The following is a 27,665-nucleotide window of genomic DNA, read 5'->3' as shown; positions in this document are numbered from 1 at the left end:
AGAGGTGCTGACTGAACCACTGACTGTGTGTCCACCCTTCTAGGTGCATCCCAGAGAAATATTCAGCAGCAGGAAGTCTGAGAAAAATAAGCAGGGTGTCAGCTGAGGGTGGGTGACAGAGAGGACAAATCCAGGTAGATGATCCTTGGTGGGTTTGCAGGTGGGTAGCAGCTGTCCCCCAGTGGGTCACAGACCCAGCCTGAGGAGGGAGCCTGGAGTGAGGCAGTTTCTCAGCTCTTGAACTTGGAAGTGAAGAGAGAAACCCTGTGGTACCCACTGGGACACCCACTAGGCAGACAAGGTGAAGAGGAAAGCAGAAAGTTGGGACATAGCACAGAGCAGTCGTCTAGCCATCAAAACAGGGGGCTTGACTTGGTATCCGCCAGGGGCTAACAGCCAGCCTCAGTTTAGGATTTGTCCTGGGAGCCTGGGAGAGAATGAATAGGTGAGGCGGTCAGCAGGGAGGGAGTAGGGCAGACCTGGGCTGGAGTCGGCAGGCTTCGTCCTTGCACCCCGTCCTCTAACATCGTTGCTTGGTGCATCCAAGTACCTGTGAAGGTGGCCTCACTTCCCAGAAACGCATATCAACCTTTTTAAAAGCAACTTCAAAATGCTGGCCAAACTTACACACTTTCTTTGACTTCCCTCCTGCTTGACTGAGTGATTCCTCTCCCTTCCCCCATCTGCCTCCTCCATACAAACTTAATATCGAGGACGATCTTCATCGAGCCTTTCTCTGTAATCAGGACATAAAAATTATCCCAACGTTTCTCTTTGAAAATGGGATCTTCAGAGACTCAGTAGGCCTTTATGCATTACTAATAAGTTCTTTAGTGAAACATTTTGTCTTTTACTAAAATAAATCTCTCCTATTAAATCTGCCATGTGAAAAATCTAATAGTGTTTAAGCTGACAAAATTTCATTTGCAGAAAATCATTGTACTTGTTAAGGATTTGGGAGTTGCTGTAGTTTGTTTTTGATAAGACAAGGGGATCTTGTTACTTGAGTTCGCGAAAAGAATTAGAATACCCATTCGCAGAACCAAATCTTTGTGTCAGAAGATAGCATAGTGTTTTGCTGGTTGTAGCCTCCAATCTCATGAAAAAAAAACCATCATCTAGCATTTCTTATAAGTGATTGTACTTGTTTCCAAGGCTGCTGTAACAAGTACCACAAATCAGGTGGCTTAGAACAACAGAAGTTTATTCTCTCACAGTTTTGGAAGCTCAGAGTCTGAAACCAAGGTGTCAGCAGGGCCATGCTTCCTCTAAAGGTCTAGGGAAGGAACTGTGCCAGGCCCCTCTCCCAGCTTCTGGCAGCCGCAGACGTTCCGTGGGTTAGAGATAGCCATCTTTTTCCTGTGTCTCTTCACATTGTCTGTCCCTGTGTCTAAATTTTCCCTTTTTATAAGGACACCAGTCATGTTGGATTAAAGCCCACCTAGATGACCTTATCTTAACCTAATTACCTCTATAAAAGACCCTATCTCCAAATAAGGTCACATTCCAAGGAAGTGGGGCTTAAGACATCAACCCGTCTCTCCAGGAAGACACAATTCAACCCACGACACACTCGTCCCGTGTCACCTCCCTAATTTAGTTCATTATTATGCAAGGGGTCCACTCTGCTCTGAACAAATCTTTTGTATGTTACCCTGCAGCTTCCCCCCACTGACAGCAAGGGGCAGGGGAGGGCACACTTTTTAGTAGTGGGGCCCAGAATTCAGCCTGGTAGACTTTGGCAACTTGGCCTTGGAAAGTATCTTCAGATCTCTCGGAGCTTCATTTTCCTTCCCTTTAAATTGGAGTAATATATTACAAGAATGTTGTGAAGCTGTAATAAGATATTATGTGTGAAGAATGCTTTCTAAGGTGTAATAGGAACGTTGCATGGGATTTTCAGTTTCTTAAAAATGGCTCTTCAGAGGGTCAACAGCACAGGCTGCCACCCAGCCTGGGTCAGATGCCCAGCTCTGCCACTGACTACTTGTGTGACTCTGGGAAGTCACTTCCCCTCTCTGTGCCTCCCTTTTATCCCATAAAATGAGAATATTAACGGTTCCTCTGTTAAGCACTTGTATTGAAGATTAGAGTGTGCTGTACCAAAAGCACTTAGAAACTCCTGGTACATGATATGTGCACTATTATATAAGTCTTTGCTATTTTTATTGAGGGTAAGATCACATCTCAGTACCCTGTGCGCAATTCCACCCCAGTTTCTGGCCTCGAGCAGATGCTCCACAATGTTTGCTGAATGAATAAAGGAATGGAGGTCCACAGCTCCTGCCCTCAGGAGACAGACGCTAAAGCCCTCACCTCTGCTCTGATCCTCCCCTAAGCGGTGCAGAACTGGCCCTGCAGTGACGCAGGGGCCACGCCCGCCCGTACCTCCCCAGGCTGTGTTTCTTGAATCAAGTGCAGCTTCCTTCTGCAGCTGCTCAGTTTGCAGGCAGGTCAGTCTCAAGGCAGTGAGTAATACACACCAGCCCAAGAGGAATGTGCTTTTCTTTGTTACTAAAACTGAATGCACCCTGAAAAGGACACTCTACCCTTCCATCTCCTTCCAGCGCTTCTTCACCTGATTGGCCCTGTTTTCCTGGTCTTTTTCCCCATCTTCCTCCCCTTCCTGCCCCCCCCCCCTTCCCAATGCCCCAGCCATACCTCACCCACCCCTTCTCCCACCTCCTCCTGGAAGCCTTACCCAGCTTGACACCAACAACCAGGGCACTCTGGCCTTGTCACAAGTATATTTATAATGAGGTGCGATATGCAAAATCTTTTAATATAAATACCTCCCAGGGCAGTGACCTGTGTCAGGGAGGCCCCCCCTTGCTGTGCCAGATTTAACTCTTTGATCCCTGGGATCCAGGAGGGAGAGGTGGTAGGATCTGGGGGAAGGGGCTAGAGTGACCAGAGAAGTGGGGAAAACACCTGACAGTCCACAGGCTTGGGACTGTGGCTATTTTCTAAGCGGAACCGAGGTATTTATACCCAGTAAATGTCAGCCTTTAAGGCTGATTGTCTGCCAGTGTCCGAATTCCAGGAAGTTCCCTATGGTGGGGGGTGGGGGGGGTAGGTGATTGACCACGTGGTTTTCAAATCAGACTGAAAGAGACTGTACAATAACAGAGAGTGTAAAATAAAGTTTGTGTCTTTGGCTAGATTTCACTTATTTGGAAAATGACCAGCTTCTGGACATACTGATCATCTGATAAGAAAAACAGCAGCCAATATTTCCTAAGCATTTGCTTTGTTTCAGGTGCCGTGTGAAGGCCTTCATAAGGCTTTGGGAACTTGACCGCCCCCCCCAGAGTGGTCATGAAGTAGTCTGGCTCGTTTTAATTGTCCGAATCGCCAACCCTTACTCCCTACCTACCCCCCTCCCTCCGCACATACGCAACTAGATAATCCAATAAAGATGTTAGTCTGAACGTGCCATGTGCCTTCCACTAGAGTCATCCCTGGCCCCTGAGCTAGGCAGAGTTCCCTACAGTGTGCTCACAAAGCGCCTTGAATTCCCCCATACTGTGGCATTGCTCACTCTGTGTTTTGACTGCCCATTTAATATCACAGGGCTCGGCACGCGATTTGCTGGAGGAGAGAGAGGAGGACAGTCATTTGATAGCGCGCACCGAGTGCCCACCGTGTGAGGGTCTCCGTACTGAGAAGTATAAGACGTAGACCAGAAAGGCCTGCCCTCCCCACACAGGAAACATCCTAATGCTGTGAGATTAATATTGCATAGAGCCTCTGTTTCACCCACGGCCATAGCCACGCGTACACGGATGAACGTGATGTCAGGAAACTGGACACTCTGAAGTCAGACAGCAGCTAGACGGGTTTTGCGTTATGTCGGTACATTATCGCGATCCACACTACTCAGCGGGGCTCCGAAGACGCTAATCCTTTAGCTGTGATAAAATAACCTTGAAATGAAGCACCTGATGCTTGGAAATCAGTTTCCTTAAATCTCCGGAAAACGGAGGGACTACTTTTGGTCTCACTGATTTCTCTTAACTGGCACATTTTCAGTTAACATATAAAGTTAACAAGATGGATAATCCTTACCAGTAAAGACAGGGCTTGGCGCCTCAATCAAACTGACAAACAGCTCTTTCCAATCATAAGACACAGTAGTCTGAGACACTTAAACTGCCCAGGCTCAAGGACAGAGAAAAGAAGTCGAAGAGAAAAACAGTGAAAAAGAATTCTTCACATAATTGGAGAAGCAAGGGAAGGAGACACGCTCAGTACATTTTGAAACATATATAAAAAAATAAACTTGAGGGCTTCCCTGGTGGCGCAGTGGTTGAGAGTCCGCCTGCCGATGCAGGGGACGCGGGTTCGTGCCCCGGTATGGGAAGATCCCACATGCCGCGGAGCGGCTGCGCCCGTGAGCCATGGCCACTGAGCCTGCGCGTCCGGAGCCTGTGCTCCGCAACGGGAGAGGCCACAACTGGGAGAGGCCCGCGTACCGCAAAAACTAACTAAATAAATAAACTTGAGTCTTAATGTTAACAAATTAATTGATTGATTAATTAAACTTCTCAGGCAGCCAAATCCTTTAAAAAATAAAATTGACACGTGCTTTGAAATGGCAAACTGCAAACAATTCACCCTCTTTGCCTCTCCTCCCCATTTATTAATTTTTATGTTTCATCTGTTTAAACGGTCACAAATCGGGTCTTAACAGCACAGTAGTGCTTGAAGGAATAGGGCAGTTACATTGGCATGACTATAATGAGTCACAGATCTGCTCCTAGAGCACTGGTGACGGCCCCAAGGTCTTCCAGCCTCTCCGGGGATTACAGGCTGCCCTAAATGCAAACCTAGAGACGGCAGACTCAGAAGCATTCGCAGCTCCCTGTAAGGAAGGGAAAGCGCCAGCCTTGGGGAAGAGGGCTGGACCTCGCCTGCTCAAACCAAGGCCTCTGGGTTTTTTCTCCCACTTTCAAAAACCTTGAGACATTTTGAAACTGGGGAAACTGAGGCTGTGAGCATCTGATTCCCCCCCAGCCAGTTTAGTCACTTAGAAAACATCTGCTAAACACTTTACATGTCACGGGGACCAAAGCAGTGGTCTATTTGACTGAATTTTCCACTGTAGGTGCTTAATAGATCCTCCCAGACTTAATCGATTTTGACTTAATTTGCCACGTCTGCTGATGCACTTCATGCCCCGCCTGTCACACAGACCGCTCACAATTCTCACAACATATTGGGACTGTTGCCAACATACCTCCCAGGTGTCACCCTTCACTGTAACTGTTGGTTTATGTGGCTTTCTCCTTTTACTAGATTAGGAACATCCAAGGGGGAAATAGATGTAGAATTGACAATGTATAGCAAATTATGACTTTTTTCAGAGCAACTGTGGCCGTCTCTCGAGCTCTCACAGACATCAGAAAGAGTTGAGATATGGGAACATCATCACCCCCATTTGACAGATAAGAAAATTGAGGCACAGAATATTATACATTATCTGCAAAAGTTAATCTAACCGTTTAGGGATGAAGCCACAACCAGAATTCCAGGATTTCCCCACTATAATGCATAGCTGCTTTAAACTCTGCATTAGTCATGCCATGTTAATCAGGCCTGGCAAGTTTCAGCAGGACAGATATCAAAGAAAAACAGATCTGAGGTTCTTCCAAAGAGAGAAATGGCCAAGGCTGGTGCTGACTGTGAGAACAAGAATAGTGTTAAAGAGCTTGGTAGACAGGCCAGAGAGAAGCACCGTGATACAGAAACTGAGCTAGTTATCAGCAAGGTTGTTTTTATTTTTATTTTATTTATTTATTTATTTGCTTGGTTTTTGGCTGCATTGGGTCTTCGTTGCTGCACGTGGGCTTTCGCTAGCTGTGGTGAGCGGGGTCTACTCTTTGTTGCAGTGTGTGGGCTTCTCGTTGCGGTGGCTTCTCTTGTTGCGGAGCGTGGGCTCTAGGCGCGCGGGCTTCAGTAGTTGCGGCACGCGGGCTTCAGTAGTTGCAGCACACAGGCTCTAGAGTGCAGGCTCAGTAGTTGTGGCGCACGGGCTTAGCTGCTCCACGGCATGTGGGATCTTCCCAGAACAGGGATCAAACCCGTGTCCCCTGTGTTGCCAGGTGGATTCTTAACCACTGTGCCACCAGGGAAGGAGGATAATAAAAACTTACAGAGGGCTTACTATGTGCCAGGAACTGCTCAAACACTGTATATGCATTAAATCTTAATCCTTACGAAAGTCTATGAAGGGGGAACTATTGTTATCCCCATTTTACAGATGTGGCAACTGGAGGCCACAAGGTCCCATGGCAAGAACAGCAGAGCTGAATTTTGAGCCCAAGTAGTCCAGTTCCAGAGACTGTTCCCTTTACCACTGGTTTCAACTGCTTCTCCAGGAAAGGTTCCAAGATAGAACAGGCTTCAGGAATGTGACTCCAGGACATCAGGATTTCGCTAAGTTGGTTTCACGCGTGCAGAACGCGAGGGAATCTGAGAGGTTCTTCAGTGGCTTCCATGGACCTCCCAAGCAGGCTCCTGGACTCAGAGCATCCCAGCAGGCCACTTTGGGAACGCATACCATTTGCCCCCAGTCTTAGAGTCAGATTCTCCATTCCACAGCCAGGCCTGCTCCCTTGAAAATACCATCACACGCTGAAAGCAGTGAGCAGCCAGGACCCAACGGGAAGAGGAGGAATTCAGTGGATCAGGCTGTGACCCTGGGCCTCAACTGGAATTATTTCCCAAAAGGGCCTTTGTAGAGCCTGCTGATCAATGGCGTGGCCCACACTAAGAAACAATTTAAATTATCCCCGAGTCGTACAGCAGGGGCCTATTGTCAGTTTGAATTGCAGATCATATAAAATCCATTGCTTTTCCCATGGAAAACTAATGGGATATAGTTGTCTGTTAGCTATTCCTATGGGCCAAACTCCTATTGTTAATCCCTTTAATAACCTCCTAATTAATCTGTTTTCTTTTTTGCTTCCATATTTTAATTGACTTTTTCAATTAGGAGCATACTAGGAAGACTCTAAATATTCCTGATTTTAAAATAAGCAATTGGAAAACCTCATTTTCCAATTACACTTTTCCTTTCTCACACCAACCTGATTCTGAAATTTTTTCTTAGCCAAAGCTGCATTTATTTTCTCCCACGTCATGCAATGTAATGACCATGTAATTCCGATAGCTACGATCTGTTGTTCTGACAAGTACATATTAGTTATTCAGCATCTTTCCTCATCTTGTTAAGAATCAACATGGGTATTCTGCATTAGAATCTTTCATGGTCGCTTATTTTAATAAACTTAATTCAGCTTGAAATTCTCACTTGCTTCTAACCATCCTCCCTAAACTAAATTTTCCTGGAGTAGAGATTATTTTGGGAAGCAGAATGAAGTGCACAAATCCTATGTAAACTACGTCAGAATTCTGTTATTGTTTTTAAATAAGCGGATTCCAAACAATGCAAACCATAACAACATTAGAGATACAAAATCTAATAATCAGGGTAAGATTTTATACGTAGCGTAAAACATAAATCTGATCTTGCGCTTCTCCTGCTTCAAAACTTTCAGTGGCAATGAAGTTCATAGCCCTTAACTTAACTCCCAAAGTTCTTTGTTATCTGGCTGTAGTCTACTTCTTCCCGTTTTATCTCTTATCATCCCCCCACTGCAACCCACACCCCCTTCTGTATTCCAGCCTTGAGAAACTTCAAGAAGGCCCCCAGATGGTACATTCTCCTAGCACATCCTCTTCCTTTTGTCCTCATTTTGTATTCTCCCCCTCAACACACAAATACATACACACACACACACACACACACACACTTTAGCCCTCACTCACTCCCTTGCCAAGTTCCTTCTCATCCTTCAGGTCTCAGTTTAAATATGTCACTTCTTCAGAGCCCTCCTTTGCCACCAGTCTCAATTCTGACCCTCTCCCACCATTGTCTCTCAGCCTTCTCCTCCAGAACAGGGACCACAGTTTGTAATTATACATTTATCTGTGTCACTGTTTGGCTAATATCCGTCTTCACCACCTGATTGCAGGCTTCAGGCAGGGAGGCAGCAGATCTTGTGTTTACTCACTTTTAGTTAACTAGCGCTTAGCACAAGACCTGGTACACAGCAAGGTCTCAATCAATATTTGTTGAATGAAGGAAGGAATGAGACCCTAGCCTGGAAATAGACCAAGAACAATGGTGAGTGTGATCCAGACCACCTGTCATTTCTAAACCTGCTGCATCCCACCCGGGGTGGGCGGAGCCCCTGAGGGCTGCAATCTCCACATTAGACCCTGGTGTGGGACCATCTGCCTAGACTCCTCCAGGGCTCCCATTTTCCAGTTCTAGAAGATTCTTCACAAAGACTCTGGAATGGTGCCCTCCCACTCCATCCCACAGAAGCTGTGCCAGCCCCCTTCTCCAGGGGCTGGACCCTCACCTCTCTTATCTCTCGGAAACAGTGTTTAACCAAGGGAGGAAGAGTTAAAATAAAACAAAAAAAAACAATCCTAGCAGCCACAGGAAGACTTTCCCAAGACATTTTCGTCTTCATTTCTTGGACTAAAATTGGGAGACGCTATTTTTGACACTTCTGTTTTGTTTCACAATGATATACAAAGATGCTTTACATTTCTGCTCACTGCCCTCTCCCGTAGGGTTATGACAACTTGCTTTGATAATCAACAGTTTTTGTGCGATGATGTGTATCCTGACAGATCTTACGCCTTAACAAAAACTTCCTTACCAATTGTTTACTGTGTCAAATAGTTATATTTTGACAGTAAGTTTTCCTTTAGGATTTTAGAGTCCTATAGTATCCCTTACTAAAATTTTGCTGCCTGCAGTTTCCCAGGCTTTGAATTGTATGCCTCATACATCTGTGCTGCAACACCCTTCAAAATATTGACGCTAGACTGAACTATGTTCCAGGGCTCTCTCCTCAAATATGGATACTTGCAGAAATATCCTGTAGACTTGAAAATAATTTTAAATATAAGATATTTGAATAAGTATAATTAAGTACTGATTGCTTTTATCATGTTTTGAAATGAAAAGCTACTCTAGAGAAGAAACAAAAAGCCAATCAAAACATAACTAAATCTGTAATCCTGCATTTACTGTAAAGAAAATGACATACAAATATCTTTTCTTTCTTTGGTAATGCTGACAACGCTTCCCCAGTGCTTACTACGTGCCAGGCATTCTCTACGCCTTGTGCCTGTATTAGCTCATCTAATCCTACAACAGCCTTTAGAGGAAAACACAATAATTATTTTCATTGTATAGATGAAAACACCAATATACAAGAAATTCAAGTAATCTGCTCGAAGTTACAAAGGTAGGAAAAAGCAGAGCCAACTTATGTGCCCAGGCATCTGCCTCCAGAGCCTGTAAGCCTAACCACTCCTCTGACCCCCTTCCGACAGACAGACCCAGGCAAATGATCTTTCTCCACTCCCAAATCCTCGTATATATTCTATTATATATATATATATATATATATATTTTTTTTTTTTTGCTTTACGCGGGCCTCTCACCGCTGTGGCCTCTCCCGTTCCAGAGCACAGGCTCCAGACGCGCAGGCTCAGCGGCCATGGCTCACGGGCCCAGCCGCTCCACGGCATGTGGGATCCTCCCGGACCTGGGCACGAACCCGTGTCCCCTGTATCAGCAGGCGGACTCTCAACCACTGCGCCACCAGGGAAGCCCTCTATTATATTTTAAATTGTGTTAAGTAGCCTATTCTATGAAGGAGAATGCTAGACTTTTATCCTCCCTGGATTTTTAACTGTTGCTAATAAATAGGTTAGTACAGTGAGGTAATTGAGTCAGATAAACCTAGATTTAAAATCCAGCCCTACCACTTACCAATTATATAACCTTTGGAAAGTTTCTTGATCTTTCTGAGTACATTTGCTGTTTTGTAAAATAGGGATCATTATAGCTGTTATAAGGAGAAAATGAGATAACCATGTATAAATTGTCTGGTACATGGGTAATCAATAATATACCTCACTCCAAGTGTGTAAGTAAGAACAGTAGGAAATTGTATTAATTCTCATGGAAAAGAAGGTTCCATCAATAAATTACTAATTCGATGTTGTAAATCATGTTCCATTGGCTGAAAATAGTTTATGTAGTTCCTTAAGAGTCCCAGTTGTATCAAGAGATGACAGCATTAACAAAAAAAACATATTTTTCTAGCCTCATCGAAATTTTTACCTGAAGCATTACATTAGAAGACTAATGATCAAATTGACAATTATATGAACGAGCAAAATAGAATAGCCAGACTGGTAGAAGTGCGGATGTTTCACAAATTCCAACTCCATTCTATGGAACTTTGTTTTCCCAAATCCCCACATGAGGCCCTTTGTACATTTGTACACATAGGCCCATACGTGTACCCTGTATACATGAGCCTCTCTGGGTGTCATCTTCCAAGTGAACTGACTGTGTTTGAAGAGAGTTTGAATTGAGCTTGTCAGAGAGAAGCCTGGGAAGACTTATCCTCTATACAAGAAATGTCACTCTGTTCAATTCTCCTCCACCCCTGATGATGGGCAGTAGCCACGTCCCGCGACCACCTCCCACAATAGATGATAAGAATGTATTTGGACACCTGACATAAGGCAGCCAGTCCAGAGACTGGTCATACTCATGTGCTCTAGGAGCTGGCCCAATCTGAATGATTTCTTGGAGATTTTATTTTAGAAAATCCAGAGACTTGGGCAATTGTCAAGGGAGGACAGAAAGAGAAGTAAAATAAGACATGCCTGAAGCAGGTTGGTAGGGCTGGAGGGACCCTAGGACATCACAAAACAATGAGCAAAGTAAAGTTAGGATTAAAACTTTACCTTAAAAATCTGCAGACAGAAGTAGATGGAGAGACAAAGAGATTTCTAGACTGCTTTGACTTGGATTATTTTTTTTAACTTTTTATTTCGTATTGGAGTACAGTTGATTAACAATGTTGTGTTAGTTTCAGGTGTACAACTAAGTGGATTATTTTAAATTGTGGGTCCAGTTTGCCAGTATTTTAACAGTGGACCTTCCAGTATTTGACCCAAGATGTCTGTTTTCTCCCTTAGGATGCTGAACGAAACATCGACAATATGAACTTGAGCCTAAGGAGACATGCTGCCCTTGCCCATTGTTACAGAATAACTTTAGCGGAAACGTGACCAATTCCTTCTGGGGTCCCTGGTGCCCGCCTCTGTGTCCTCCCTACAGAGGGCGACACAGCCTCTCATGCTGCTAACACGGGTTGATGAGTGCAGAGCACCAGGCTGAGCCCAGGACTCCTGTCTGCCCTTCTCCGCGGCAGTGTAGGAGGCTGACATTTGGGAGGGAGCCTGCGCCACCACAAGTACAGCTGAAATGAGCAGGGGGCAGCGTGCAAACTCCAGATGTTTAGAATTAGGATGACTATAAACAAATTTGTTTGCCCAGATCCACCCAGCTTGCTTTTTAAAATTACTTTTATATTTGGTAAACAAACCCATATTCTCTTTTCTTGGTTGCAAATAAGACTAATTCTTTAGAGACTGACAATCCCCATACTGGTTAACACAGTTCGTTATTCTTTCTCCAGAAATTGCATACTTCACATATCAACATGATTCTCTCAATTGGTAGTTTTGAAAATTTGGGAATTCAGTATAAACACTACCATTTGTGATTACTCTTCAGACTGGTTTTAGGCACACCTGTCACCTAATTAATTTTTTTTTTCACTTTGCCAACTTTAACATCCCGATGTTACTTTAGCTGTAAACACTCTTCACTACCTCATATTGTGACATTTAATTTTATACAGCTGTCACGGGACTGGGGCAGGGACATGGGCTGCAGCTTTCGTGTATTAGAGCAAACTGCTCTGTTGCAGGTGATTATCTGAGTTCATGCCTGGAAATTTCACGTGTGCATCAGTTACTAAGAAATGTCCGCTCCTATTCTACCACCGCCTCTTCTTCAATCATTTGATTTAGGGGTGTCTTCAGCCACCCTGGAGCACACATTTCAAGACCTTCTGATTACTTTCCCCGCTGCACAAATGTGGCGCATAATTATTCACATTTTGTCATCACTCCAGCACAAACCAACGTTTAGCAAGTTCAAAGCTTCCTTTTGATAAGTCACAATAAATATGCTCCTCTGATGGCCTTCCACACTGCCTAGAAGGGTCCGACTTTACTCTCAGCAGTCACGTTTCCTTGGGGTCTTTTGTCAGAGTTAGAATCCACTGAAAACAACAACATTTCAGGACGCTTCTCTGTTCAACAGGTCTGAGCAAGGCTGATAATCATCGAATGCCTGATTCACCCCTTGTACGTTCCAACATATGTGTGCACGCATGTGCACACACACAGATACACACCTTCGTATATAAGGAATGATTGTGAAATGGTTGACAACAGAGTTGAAAGCTACTTACGACAGTCCTAAGACCAAAACTCTTTCTTCCAGGGCCGTTGTTCAAGAGAGAACTGCAAGTATCTTCACCCTCCAACACATTTAAAAACTCAACTCGAAATTAACGGGAGGAACAATTTGATCCAGCAAAAAACTGCAGCAGCAATGCTTGCCCAGCAGATGCAATTTATGTTTCCAGGAACCCCACTTCATCCAGTGGTGAGTACATTGCATCTCACGATGGGCTTGATGATTAAAGTGTTGGTACAGGCAAGGCCACGTTGACCTAAAATGGTGTCCCCCTACTTTGTCTCTTTGGCTACCATTAAAGCAAATAGCTTTGAAGCTAACTAGATGCTGAAAATAGGGTTTTTTAGATTATTTAAATGGAAAAACGCATGTAGAAACTGTAGGCAAAGACAATTTCTAATCAATATCTGGGAAATCTGTGTCACTCCAACTAGTGACAGTAACCTCCATATTTCTCACCAGTAACCTCCATATTTGAACCATCTTAGAAGGGCAATAGTTCTACGTTCTCATTTAGAGTATGAATTGATGATCTATGCAAAGAAGAGATTCTGATGCCTAAAACATTATTAGCAATGCAACAGATAGATTTTTTAGTTCAATGGTATCATTTTAAGGAAGGGGAAAATGAAACCACAGAAGTTAGTGGATTTACCCGATGTCCTGCAGCTAATCAGTTGTGGAGCTGAGCCTGGACCTCAGACATCTTGACCAGGGCGCTTTCTGCAGTCTGCTCCCCCTGGAGCCTGGCAGAGGCATGAAGGAAGGCTGCCTGAGCCACCCACGCCTCCGGTCTCAGAGGCCTGCAAAGGGTGCAGGAGCTGAGACAAGGCCCACAGGATTAAACGCCCAGGGAGTTCAGTACTGTGTCATATTTTCTCCCTGATTTCACAGTGTTTGAAAGTACTTCCTTAAAGGTCTGGAAATTGCTCTAGGAATGAGGCCCTGAGAAAAAGGAGTGCATTTTTGGGCTTTAGTGAATTTCGCTTACACTTGTAAATTTTGTGTCAAAAACAAGCTAATTTTTTAAAAAAACAAAGCCAGTGAAGTGAGTGAAATTTGCTCTTTTTAAAAGAAAAGGTACATAAACATGTATGAACTTGAGCCTAAGGAGACATGCTGCCCTTGCCCATGCTAAATGATGGGCTAAATGAAAGATGCTAAATGAAAAGGGATAGCTACCAGGGAGTTACATTTTCTTGTTGTGCGTCCATGAGATGAGATGGGGAAGGTGGGGCTTGGTCCAGGAAGAGGGGAGAGAATCTGGGCAGATTGTTGGCAATTCTGCTTGTCTCCGGGTTTCTGCCCAAGAATAGCGGCACAAAGTAGCCAGGAACCAGCTCTGCCCAGAGTAAAAAAAAAAAAAAGTGCAGGTGCAGGGGACTCCAAGATAAATCAGCTACAGTCTTGTGGGTGTAGACAGACACAAGGAAAAGACAACATAAGATTCAGGCCCAGGGCATTATGATTTTGGATGAGGCAGGAAAGGCTGCCTGGAGGAAGTCCCAAATAAGTACATCCTAAAGGATGAGTAGGAGTTATCCTAGATGTAAGGACAACACAGGTAGAGTTCTGAACACATTTAACACCAAATACAGGCGTTTAAGTGGATCTACTTAAAACCATTCACATGTATAATTTATGGTTCTCTTTATTGATACACACGTATAAATTATTTTATTAAATTACCTAAATGCTAAAATAATTTAATTATACATATTAAATGACATCTATGGGAATAAACTTAGAACCACCTAGGTCAACGTAGCAACAGTGCATTATATCGTTTTAATCATTCACTACTTATTTCTTAGAATTTGTAAGGATTGACCCTGGTACCCAATAATGGCAGTGTTAATAAGAAAATTCCATTCCTGTTATAAACTATTAGTTGAATTTCCTTTGAAAGTTATGTTTATGTATTGTCTCATATATTAATTAGAAGACAATAATCACAATTACTCTATGAAGAAGGAATATTACACTGAAGTATTTTAATAGAGGTTTTTAAATCGCAAGAAAAATTAGAACGAAAAATGTAATAAACTTAAAAATCATTAACTCTACAAACAAATAACTTCAGAGTCTCAGGAATGAATTAGTGACCTAATACAAGGTAGTAGGCCAAATAATGGCCCTCAAAGGTACCTGGAAATGTAAATGTCACCTTACAAGGAAATAGGGTCTTTGCAGATGTGATTAAGCTAGGCATCTTGAGATGGGGAAATTCTCCTGGATTAAATGCAATCACAAGCATCCTTATAAGAGAGGCAGAGGGAGAGTTGACACACATACGGAAGAGGAGAAAGGCAATGTGCCCATACAGAAAGAGACTGGAGTGATGTGGCCACTAACCAAGGGATGCCAGCAGCCACCAGAAAATGGAAGAGACAAAGAATGGATTCATCCCTAGAGCTTCCAGAGGGAATATGATCTTGCCAAAGCCTTGACTTTGGCCCAGTGAAACTGATTTCAGACTTACGGCCTCCAGAACTATGAAAGAATAAATGCATGTTGTTTAAGCCACCAGGTTTGTGGGAATTTGTTAGACCAGACACGGGAAATTAATACATGCAGAAATTGCTTAAGACAAAGAAATTGATAAACATAAAGTAGCCAGTATCCCTCCATTTTTAGGTTTCCTTCTTAGGTAAACTTCTCTAAAGAGCTATGCATATTTTTTCCACTCCCTTTATCTCCCATCTCCCTGAACCCATCCGCTGAAATCTCTCACCAGTGACCTCCATGTTGCTAAACCAATGGGCACTTCTGCTTTTATTGTACTCTTTCCACCTCTTAGTAACATGCAATCAATCTCTCCTTCGAGGAGCACCCCTCGCTCTCTGATCGTTCCTTCCTCTTCTGACTCCATTGCCCATTCTTTTCCTCTGTTATATGTTGAGGCTGCTATACACTGATGTTCCCAGTGCTGGGCCGCTCTCTCATTTACCCTCTCCTTCATGGTCTCATCCATTTCTGCGGCTCTGAATCATCTACAGGCTGAGAACTCCCAAATGCACGTTCCCAGTCCAAACCTCTCCTCTGAGTCCCAGGTTCAGGTATCCAGCTTCCTACTGGACTCACCTTCAAATTTCTCACAGGAACTTGACATGTTCAAGACCCATTTTTTTATTCTACTACACTTCCATCTCAGTATGTGCAACCAGCAGTTTCAAACCAAAACCAAGCAGATTCTCTCACATCCAGTTCATCAGCAAATCCTGTCATATGTGCCTTCAAGTCCATCTACTTCTTCTCCCAGCACCCTCGTCTGAGCCGCCAAGTATTTCAAAATACTTTATAAGCTGTTCCCTCCTAATCTCTCAAGTTCCACTCTTGCTTTATTCCAATGTATCCTGCACACAGCAACCGGCATAAAGTTGCCTTTAAACACATAAAGGCATCATATCACTCCCTTTCTTACAACCCTTCGCCTTCCCATTTCACTGCAGACAAAGCCTAAACATGTAACCTTGACTTTATCTATAGTGTCATCTGTGATCATGTCCCTTCCCAGCTCACCAACTCATTCTGGGCCACTCTTCCTTTGTCCACTGAGACCAAACCAAACTTTCCATTCTGTGAACACACAGAGATCTTGTTTGCCTCAAGGCCTTTGCTTTTGCTGGAAGTTTCCTACTACTCTTCACATTTTAACTTCATCTTATTCATAAGGACTCCAACTCTATCCCCTGCGACCCACCACCAATCTCTGTCATTACCAGTGAGGCCTCCTCATTTCTGCTTATCCATAAAAATGAATTGTCATTTTATTTCTTTGTCCTTCCCCATTAGGGTTTAAGTTCAATAAATGTAGACACAGTGTTCTGGCACCATGTCTGTACCACCAATGAATATTTACTGAATGAATGAAAATGCAAACTGTTCTTTCCTCTTTTGTCTCAAATTCATTACATTTCAAAAGTCTCATTCACCTTATTCCTCCTAGCAGTTTTTCTTTCTCCAATTCCTAACAGAGTGTAACAGCAATTCTTCCTTCCCTTCCCTTCCCTTCCCTTCCCTTCCCAGCACACTGCCCCCAACCCCTCACCTCCCACACAACCTTCCCACGTACACTCAAGATAAAGCAGCAGGTGGGTAGCCTTTAGTAGGACAGGGATTCAAGAGCCTATGCAATCTGGTCCTTGGGGGCAAGGTCTAGTGTTGAGTATTCTGTGCTCCAGAGATGCTTCCGGGAGTAAACGGAGAAGGCTTAAGAGATGCCATGTTTTAGGCCTTTCAGTTTGAGTGCCAAATACCTACCCTTTGAAGTCAGAGCTTTCTAAATGTATGAGCTCTCACGCTCTTGTTTTAAAAAGTCAATTGACTACATTTTAGAGCCATAAAATACCTCAGGCCACTTAGTCATTCCTCCCCAGCCCTGATCCTTCCTCGCCACTACAAAATATCAAAGAGCATGTGTGCACATGTGAGTGTGTGATCTCTGAATCCAGACCTACTGCTGTAAGGTGCTGAGAAGGAAGGGTGGAGAGCGAGAAACACAGGCAGGTGGGGTGAAGTCCAGAGCGAAGACGCCAAGACCAGCATTTCGGACATGATTTTCTTCCAGAAGACTCTCTGCAGCTCTTGTCCTCTGGCCTCTCTCAGTGCAGTTAGTGCTGAGAGACGAGGAGGACCAAATGGATCTCGTCTCAGACCACCTGGCAACAGCCCTCCTGCGGGAACCGCAGGGCCGCTTCTCCCAAGCCCTAGCTCGTGGCCTTCCAGGAGCAGAGTCACCTGCCCTTCTCTTAGCTACCAACTCAGACTCAAGTTCAGACATCAGCCTCAACTCCACCTGGAGACTTTAATTTGAATCCAGGATCTGAGACCCACTTTTCCAGGCAGCTGTTCAGAGCAGCCCTAACCTCCTGCCTGAGGGAGGCCCTGGCTGACGGTGGGACACGGCTCCCCGCCGATGCTCACTCTGTACGCTTATGTCTGTAAGGGCAGCTCGTGTTTTTGTTCCCTCTTCTGTTTTAAGAAATTACCAACGAAATCTAATAAGTGCAGAGGAGTAAAAACAGCTCCAGACTGGGAGCCAGGGGTCCTGGGTAGTTTGCCTTGACTCTGCCTCGGCAGCGCTGACCTTGGGGAATCCACGTGGTCTCTACTCTAAATTGCTTTCACCTGAAGACTGTGCAGTTCTCGCTGCCACGCTTGCTTCTCGCGGGTATTGAGGAGATTAAAGAAGACACAGTGTGTGAGAATGCTTTGAAAACAGCCAAACCTTTCACAGATGTAAGGTATTACTGTCAATGATAATAATAATAATATAGTGCCCATCTCTGAAAATTACCATAACTATTTTTTTTACTATTCAACTTCAACAGAAAACACTCTAGACAAAAAAAGAGAAAATATCTAATTGAATCTATCTTCATAAAGCCTATGAACTTTTAACTTTCACATGAAAGAAAATACATACTTTCCCAATCTATATTTCAAAATAAAGAAGATATTTGCTATCATTTAGTAAGATTTTATACCTCTATTATTATATTGCTATCCTGACTACATTCCTGTTATAGAATCAATGGACAATTTGGGGGAAAAAACCTTTATTAATACTGATTTTTACACTACTAATGATAGCTGCTATTTCTTGCGTTCCAACCATGCGAAGTATTATAAGACAGAACTAACACCTTGCTCAGCCCAAGTCTTGAAGCTAAGTAGTTTTACTTCCCTTCTGCAGGTGAGAAAACTAAAGTTCAGAGGTTGATCTCCTACCCAGGGTAAAGATTAATAACTGGCCGAGCTCAGGATTTTGAATTCCTGTCTCCCTTTGTCTAATATTTGTGTTTTTACTTTTAAATAATACTCTCTGTGACCTATATTACAGCTAACATCAATAAAACGAACTGCAACATTCCTTTTCAACCATTAAATTAGATGAACAAGGAACAAAATTTGGCTAATGGCGAGAGATTTGTTGATATCCAAAAAGGTTTTGGGAAATGGGTTTTGAGGTTCTGACAGCCCACTGACAGTCAAGGTACAACCTGAATGTGTGTCCCTACACTGACCCGGGCTTCAAATTATCTAAAAGTGAGGGAGGTTGGGAATTTGCTCCAACAGAAAGTCAAAAATGGAGATGTGGGGAGGGCTCTAATTTCTAAATGTTTACTTCAATCATTAGCCTCTAGATTAAATTACACTACTAGTACTGGTTTTTCCTAATATTTATTTTCACTCCTCATCTATGACAGTTGTCCCCAAACTGGGGTGCACATCAGATCATGTAGTTTTTTTTAATGCAAATCTCAAGGACCCTGCCCAGACATACTGAGTCAGAATTTGTGATATCTCTATTTATGAAATTCCCCTCAGGCATTTCTGATATAGCTGGTTCTTTGAATCACTGATCTGTTGTGATTTATGACCTTTCAGAATTGATTTTCTTAAATCCTAACATTATAGAGCCCTTATACCATTTAAATCACTTGGCTTCTTTTCAACAGTACTAAATTATAAAAGCTACAGTTACTGAAAACCACAACGTTCTATAATTATGACTCAAATGGGTTGAAAATGGAAAACATTCATGTATAAAACTCTGTAGAAAGTCAAGGAAGAAAAAAAGTCCTAACTGCCGTCAATTTCCCATGTTAAGACCTCATAAAGCAACTTTCCCCCAAAGTGAATTTTATGTCAGAGCCATAAAGATCTAAAAGCCCCTCGTGAAAGTGCAGCAGCAGTCCTCTAAGACTATTAGAATCACCTCTTCCATCCCTCCCCCGACCAGCCACCTCAGTGAAGCCTTTCAGCCTCTCCAAGAACTCCCCGCACAAACTATCAATAATTCACTGCTTTCTAACATCATCGTTTGTAAAAGATATTTTTCCATTATTGCTGTCAACAAAAAACGTAATACACACAGATTATTATTTTTCCCATATGTTCAACAACTCAGAGCTATAAATAGACAAGAATGTTACCCACAATACACAAATAGAGAAGTAGCATGACATGGCCAACCACATAGTTCAATATGAGAAAATTGCATTAACATGTGATTGCAAATACCTAAAATATCCTAAAAATAAATAGGGTAAAAGTCACCCAATAACTAAAAACAAACAAAACAAACAAAAACTATTCAGATCCAATTCAGTGCAAAGTTTATTCTAAGAAAAATCTTTAGCATCTTAAATTTTTAACATCAGCTCTTTGAAAGTGAAGCAAAAGTTTGTTGTTCTCTTAAATGTACATTTTTAACATTGGCTCTTTAAAAGTGAAGCCAATTCCCTGGTGGCGCAGTGGTTGAGAGTCCGCCTGCCGATGCGGGGGACGCGGGTTCGTGCCCCGGTCCGGGAGGATCCCGCGTGCCTCGGAGCGGCTGGGCCCGTGAGCCATGGCCGCTGAGCCTGCGTGTCCGGAGCCTGTGCTCCGCAACGGGAGAGGCCACAACAGTGAGAGGCCCGCGCACCGCAAAAAAAAAAAAAAAGTGAAGCCAAGTTTCTTGTTCTCTTAAATGTGCATTATTTCCTTTCTGAAAGGCGTATTTTCAGGTGAAGCTTTTGAAAACAATCATCCCGTCAACCCTCTAATATACTTCTTCTGGACACAGAGTATAGTGATAGAGAAGTTTAGTGAGGAACTCTATACCTTCATCACTGCTGCATTGATTTTGTGACCTAGGAAACCAAAGCAACTTTTAATGGCCAATGGAAAAGTTCACGCCCTTCTGTCCAACCTTTCAGGAAAGGAAGATTGGATCTAGACATAGTTGAGCTAGAGCAAGAAATAGCAGGTCTAGATGTAAGCTGCCTATGAATTTTGGGGTTATATATGCTAGTGATAGAATACGGAAACATACTGGTAAATCCAAGCAAAATAAAATACCAAATAATCCCCACTTTTTGAGAGTGTATAACCTTGGTCAGTCTGAAAATCAGTCTATAGTCAAGGGTTTTTCTTTCTTCCTCTCCCTTTGAGAGACACGTAGGAGAAATCAAAGATTATGAGTCAGCATTCCCTAAGTTTTACTGCCTTCTTGTTGTAACATTCAATAGTTTGGAATGATGAGCAATTAGAGTGAACTTATTCTTTTCTTGAGAACACTTTCATGGGAACAAAAGTTTCACCTGGTCCCTGTAGTTAGGTTTCTATGATGTTCTCCCATGTGTCTGTATGGTTTGGGGAAGACAGGATCTGTATGGACTTCATTTTTATTAAGCAAAAAACAGAGAAGCTTAATGAATTTTCACAGTTCAGCATTGATCTATGCAATTAACACAAAGAGTCTTGTATGCAATGAATGAATTTTGCTCAAATGACACTTGCTGGTGATTTTTAAAAGTTTTATTCTAAAGGAATCTTTGTCTTGTGTTATCTTCCTTTAACAGCCCACTTTTCCTGTAGGTCCCGCAATAGGGACAAATACGGCGATTAGCTTTGCTCCTTACTTAGCACCAGTAACCCCTGGAGTTGGGTTAGTCCCAACGGAAATTCTACCCACCACACCTGTTATTGTTCCCGGAAGTCCACCTGTCACTGTTCCGGGCTCAACTGCAACTCAGAAACTTCTCAGGACTGACAAACTGGAGGTACTTCAATTATATTTGTGGTTTGAGATGCATTTGTGGTAGAACTATACCTCTGTGTAAGTGAATGCTTGTAAGATATTAATTCAGTCTTGCAAAACCGCCATGCACACACATTCACCTAAAAGGCATGCATTCATAATTCTATTGTTTGAATTTAAGGTCAAGTATAAAGGAAATTAGTCTGTGGGAAAAGAATAAGTTTAATACAAACAAAAATCTGTTGTGTGGAATGTGTGTTCAGGGGCAAAATATGTAACGACCAGTGGAACATTGAATCAATCACTATGCAGGCCACGAAGATGGCTCCCAAGGGCTCCAGCTGTTCCAGGCATGAACCTTTGCTGGATCCTGGAAAGGTCTGGTAACGGGCAGGTTAGGAGGCCAGCAGCCAGGACAAGGGGGACACTCAGGGACAGGGGTGGGAGGACGTAGGACTGTGACTACTGACCAAGTGGTATGATCATATTTCAGTATTTGAAGAGCTAGTATGGCTGCTCTAGCATGTTCCAGGATATCAGCCCCAGTTATGTATAGGTAAACGGGGAACTGGAGCCTGGGAAAATCTAATTACTGATTTGGGATATTTTCTTTAACTTAAATTCAAGTGATCTACAAAAGTCAAGAAAACATAGACTTAGAGAACAAACTTATAGTTACCAGGGGGGAAGGGTGGGGGGAAGGGATAGTTAGGGAGTTTGGGGTTGACATGTACGCACTGCTATATTTAAAATGGATAACCAACAAGGACCTACTGTATAGCACAGGGAACTCTGCTCAATATTATATAACAACCTAAATGGGGAAAGAATTTGAAAAACAATAGATACATGTGTATGTATAACTGAATCACTTTGCTGTACACCTGAAACTATCACAACATTGTCAATCAACTATACTCCAATATAAAATAAAAAGTTTAAAAATTCATATATTTATAAAACATAATTCTTAAGTCATGAGTCAAACCAACTCACCTGCACTTTACTAGGTAAAATTTCTCTTTAATCAGTTAGGGCATTCATCCATTTATCTTAACTACTGTATCCTATGACATTTAATAGAGCATTTTATATGGGTGTGTAAAGAGTCTGATAGATTTTTCAAAGAGTTCCTTTAACCCAACCATCAGTTAGTTGTTAGGTGATATATATGTATGGTTAGGATGTACACTGTGCTTTATCTTGGATCATTTGCGAATGTTCTTTCAATATGCATTTGTTTAAATATTTACCCAATAAATATTGAAAATGATAAAATGTTGCCTAATATCAGCTTCCATCTGGAGTATATAGATCCCCAAATGAAAAGACAATAAACTCCCATCGCTACTGTTTTGATCAAGACTAACCCTGTGAATATTGAACAGACCTTTCATGGGACTGGAAAAGTGTTTGGGGCTCCACCTGGTGGACCCATGAAGGTTTCGTGTTCAGTAGGTGACCGTGTGGTTTAGAAAACAAATTAAATCAGCTGAGTTGGGAACAAGTTGTCCTTCCCAACAGGACTGGTAGACAAAGACATATGTAAAACTGATTCACGAGGACTTTAGCAAAGCAGCTTGCAATTCATTTCAAACCAGGAATGAAGTCAGCTGCACACAGAGCCCCTTGGTAAATGCCTGATGGCTACTCTACACCCCAATGCAGTCTTAGCCTGGAGTCATTCCACTTACAGAGGGAGGCATACTCAGAATCTATGGGAACAGTTTAGTAATTTTCATTTTGTACATTTTATGAGCTAAAGATGGAATGTTGGATAATATCCAAAGTAGAATGAAACAATTAAAAATTTTGTGATTTATCTGTTTACCCTTTAAACTCGCTTGGTCACTGGTCAGTGAAACTGTATTTCCCAAGTACTTTTGACTCTCACAAGGCTCGAATGTCATGTCAGTGACCCTTCCTGTAATGTCACTAATGATAAAGATGTGAACCACCACTTGAGCACATCAACTTTGGATGTGGAGCCTGAGAAGAAAATAACTTACAATTTTACTAGTAATTCTTCCCTGATAATGATATTTATAAATATAAGTATTATGTATATATGTTATTTGTGTTACTTGACGTTATCGGTATTTAGGGCAAGGTTAAGAATACTCTTTAAATTCCAAAGAAAATTTTCTTTAAACAGTAAACTCCTGATCCACGAGAATTCTCAGAGGATGGAGCATTGCAGTTACTTGAGATTTCAGGATAATTAAGGATTAAGGAATAAAAAAAAGAAACAATACATCAACACCTCAAACTCTATTCTACTTCCCTCCCTTTACTTCTTTCCCTTTATCTCTTCCCATATTTCTCTCCATTTTATTTTGTATTTTTACCTTCTTTCTGTGCTGTCAGAAATAATAATATTGTGACTTAAGTGAAAGTTTTGGTGTCTTAGATATCGTAGTTCTTCTAATTTATGAGTATAAGCATACATTAGCTTTGTGGAGCAGGACAGACCTATGGGAAAACGGGAGTATTCACGTTCACTCCAGCCCCACTCCCCATCCTCAGAGAGGAGAAACAAGTTCGTCACGTCGCCTTGTTCTTTTAGCAGTTGTGCAGCAATGACCTTGTGGCTTGATCTTTGGTGAAATAATCCCTCCATGTAAAAACCCTGTAAAATCCCAGAGTTGTCATAGTAGAAGATGTGGCTATATATAGACGTCCAAATTTTATATACATGTGTGTGTATATATATATACACACACACATGTATATAAAATCTCCAAATTACTATATATATATATATAAAATATTCTTTCTTTCCTTCCTTCCTTCCCTCCCTCCCTCCTTTCCTTCTCTAAATAAATAAATAAATCCCAAGAACAATGGGGGCCTTGTTGATTTAACTGCAGATTTTGACTTTCTTAATATAGATTCTCACCCCAGAAAAGAGGGGGAAGTAAAACTCAAATTATTTTGCCCGGGATTCCAGTTACTTGAGTCCTGGATAATCGAATGTTTATGTTGTAAACGGCACAAAAGCCACCATTAAAAGAAAGGAAGGGCATTTATTCCTTTTCTTTCTTTCTTTCTTTTTTTTTTTTTACATCGTGCCTGCGCTCGCAGAGGTAGTTCCCGGCGGCCCTGGGGCCTCCTTCTGCATCGTGTGCTCTTCTCCCCATGTCCTAGGTCTGCAGGGAGTTCCAGCGAGGAAACTGTGCCCGGGGAGAGACTGACTGCCGCTTTGCACACCCCGCTGACAGCACCATGATCGACACAAACGACAACACCGTAACCGTTTGTATGGATTACATAAAGGGGCGTTGCATGAGGGAGAAATGCAAATATTTTCACCCTCCTGCACACTTGCAGGCCAAAATCAAAGCTGCGCAGCACCAAGCCAACCAGGCCGCGGTGGCCGCCCAGGCAGCCGCGGCCGCGGCCACAGTCATGGTAAGTGGGGCGCGCGCGCCGCGCACCTTCCCCGGCCCGCGAGCCCGGAGCCGCGCCTTCCGCGCGGGGACGCGCACGCTCCCCAGACCGCTGGGAGCGGGGGACGGCTGCTGTTCGCGCTGCTCCGCTGCCTACGTCCTGTCTCGGTTGCCCCCGTTTTGTTTTGTTTTGTTCTGTTCTGTCCCTCCCTCCTTCCCTTCTGGAGCACAATAAGTAAATCCCTCAGGCGGGCGCAGGGAACGCGGGGCGGGTGCGAGCGCCCTTCCCCACGCCCAGCTCTGCTCGGAGACCTGACACGGGCGGGACCGGCCCGGGCTCCTCGCAGAGCGGGAAGGACCAGGGAGGCGGCCCAGAAACAGAGACAGACAGACAGACAGAGACAGACAGAGAGGGAAACAGGGCGGGAGGCCTGCGGCGGCTGCTGCGCATCACCCGCAGCGCTCCCGAGACGTCAGTCCGGAGCCAGAAGCCCTCGGCCGGCGGCCCCCGCTGCCCGGCTTTTCCCTACCCGCATCTTTTGTTCCTCTTCTGTCACTTATCACAAAGGCCACGCTGCGAACTCTCTCTCCCTAAATGAAATTTTATGCAGAACATCAAGTCATGAAACAGCTGAAGATGGAGCTGTAGGGCTGGTGCTTGGGAAAAAAAAGAAGTCCTGGAACCCAGCCTCAGGTCCCTGAGTCACTGTCCTGTCTCAGGCCCCACCCCAGACCTTTGGGCTCTGAATTCAAATTTTAAAATATCCCCAGGTGTTTTGTATACACAGTAACATTTGAGAAGCCCCTACCTAGAACACTTAAATTTAGCTGTATTCTGGGATTACCTGAGGGATCTTGAAAGGTTCTAACATCAGTCCCTTCCCCCAAGTTTCTTATTTAATTAGTTTGGATGTGGCCTGGGCAGGGGCTTGCTTTCTTTATTCTTTCTTTATTTAGAAGCTCCCAGTTGATCCCAGCGTGCAGCAAAGTTTGAGAACCACCGCACTGGCCTGTAGAATTAATTTGTTTTCATGTGAGATTTCTGGCTTGACAGAAGTCTGTTTTAATATATGATAGGCACTGGGCATCCATTCATTCAAAACATATTATATAATGAGACCTGCCGTGCATCAGGCACTTGCCGGCTGGAAAAAATAAATTAGGCAGCTTTCCTTGCCCTCGGGGAGCTTGGAGTTTAGTGACAGTGATAATGCTCCTCCATGACACAATGGAAATGCATAATGGGGTCCGGGGTGGAGGGGGGCAGGAAAGATTCAGTGGCCAGTCATCCCTCGAGAACGACAGATATGCCTTCAGATATGAAAGGTATAGTTTAAAACACATTGTTCTAACTAGCGACCACCACTTCATACACTAATGCCTGATCAGAATGCAAGGGTAGCTGTTATACACCAAGTTCATATTACTCAACATTCTTTCCACAAATTTTTTTGTTTAGAGAATGATTCATTTTATTTTATTTTATATTTTTAGAGAATGATTCGTTTTATTTTCTATTATTTTATTTTTGGCCACACCACGCAGCTTTCAGGACCTTAGTTCCCTGACCAGGGATTGAACCTGGGCCCTCGGCATGAAAGCACAGAGTCCCAAACACCAGACCGCCAGGGAATTCCCTCCACAAACGTTTATAAGGCCTGGCCCAGTGACAAGCAACAGGGATGCAGAGAGGAAGGCACAGGGCCTGCCCTTAACGTCATCACCGCTTAGTGTGGCCTGTGTGCTTATTCACACCTTTCCAATCTCAGCTTATTCCCAAGTATCGTGAGCACTGAGTCCTTCATCTCTCTCACTGTTTCTTCTCAGAGTCCTTGTCCCTTTAGTGTTTTTTCATCACTGGACATAACCGTGATTTTTCTGTGAGTTTCTATATATGTGGGAATGTATGCATCCACATAAGAGAGTCAGGACAATATAGATAAATTCTCCCCTTTTTGTTCTCATAAAAGAGTGGTTTTCAAAACTGATTATAATTAGGTGCAGGGGGTGAGGGACCTGTAGGGGAGATGAGAATTAATTGGTCTCTTAATGCTGATGAAAAAGGAATTCTTTTAGAGAGCAAATGAGGTCTTCTATACACTTCTGCAGTGTGGAATCCATCTTCATCCACTTAGTGAAGATCTCATCCTACCGAGAAGTAAAATGTTTTTCATTGTAATCATTCTTTCAGGCCAGCCCAAATTTATTCTAACTGGTGTGTTGATCGTTGGGCACAAAGAACACGTTTTTACCTTAAGCGAATGTTATAAATCATAACTAGGTATCAAGGATACCCCCAAGGCTAATTAGAACTCTGGTTGCAAGAGACAAAAACTTTACTAGATCATTTAGTGCCCTCCAAGGGAGGAGAGGTAAAATAGGGCTCAGGGGTAGATGGATCCAGAAACTTGAAAACCAGTAGGTCTCTCTCTTTTCTTTTTTTCTGCTTCTCTTGGTATAACAGCTCCATTCTCTAAGATCAGCTTCTCCAGACAACACTGGCCATGGCTTTGGACACCTGTAGGGACACATTCTTACATTTCCTGACAAGAGACAAAAATAGTATCTATACCATCTCTAATTAGGAACAAAAAAATGAGCCACCAGGGTCATTTTGGTGGTTGTCCTGTGGTGAGAGTAATAGCATGGTGGTGAGAGTAATAGCATGCCGTGATTGGCTCAGCCTGGATCGCGATGGCCATCTCTGGCCATCTCTGGCCATCTCTGAGATGAGGTTCTGGGACTATGAAAAACTTAGTCCCTATACCTCAAATACCTGTTAAATACAAGAAAACACTGGTACTAATAGTGACCTTTACGGCTGAGCCCTGAATTTATCTGAGCCTTGATTTATCCGGCTGTTACCTAGAAGTACCAGTTCTAACATCTGCAGTCAGTATGTTCTTCAATCACTGAAGGAACAGTGCACCTAGAATATGTCAATGGTAGATGACCTGGGTTGATGGAGATAAGAGAAGAAATGGCCATTTACACAAACAGCCCGGTATCTTTAAATCAAGATTTGACTCCTCTATGTGCCCTTCTGTGCATTTTCACATCATTTTCATCAAGATGCACAGATGTTGTTGCAGTGGATGTCAGTATATTTAGTTACCATAGTTTCCTAGATTGTTACCCTGTGCCCAGATTTGGAGTTCCGATACTTCAGGTGATCTTGCAACACCATCAAAGACAACCCGAAGGAATGTAGTTTCAGAACAAAAGCGTCAGCTTCTTTCTGACAATGACATGAAAATTACGGAATCTGTCATGTCTTTTTAGTTGAAGTGAGAGGCTCATTTGAAAC

At 43.1% G+C, this 27,665-nt stretch overlaps 1 protein-coding gene across 4 annotated transcripts in view; it reads left to right on the top strand.

The window, feature by feature from the left end:
- The window catches only part of MBNL2 (muscleblind like splicing regulator 2), a 152,349-nt gene that overhangs the window by 85,733 nt on the left and 38,951 nt on the right, over positions 1 to 27,665 (top strand). For all 4 annotated transcript variants that reach the window (XM_029210389.1, XM_029210390.1, XM_029210387.1 and 1 more), the window contains exons 3-5: positions 12,464 to 12,628; positions 20,791 to 20,991; positions 24,117 to 24,380. In XM_029210389.1, the coding sequence (XP_029066222.1) occupies positions 12,464 to 12,628; positions 20,791 to 20,991; positions 24,117 to 24,380 (630 nt within the window). The remainder of the gene's footprint in view (positions 1 to 12,463; positions 12,629 to 20,790; positions 20,992 to 24,116; positions 24,381 to 27,665) is intronic.

Source organism: Monodon monoceros, unplaced genomic scaffold (assembly GCF_005190385.1).
Source record: "Monodon monoceros isolate NGI ecotype Baffin Bay Population unplaced genomic scaffold, NGI_Narwhal_1 Super_Scaffold_8, whole genome shotgun sequence".
In the NCBI taxonomy this organism is placed as follows: domain Eukaryota; kingdom Metazoa; phylum Chordata; class Mammalia; order Artiodactyla; family Monodontidae; genus Monodon; species Monodon monoceros.
The sequence above is the reverse complement of the archived record's forward strand: the minus strand, read 5'-3'. Positions and strand labels throughout refer to the sequence as shown.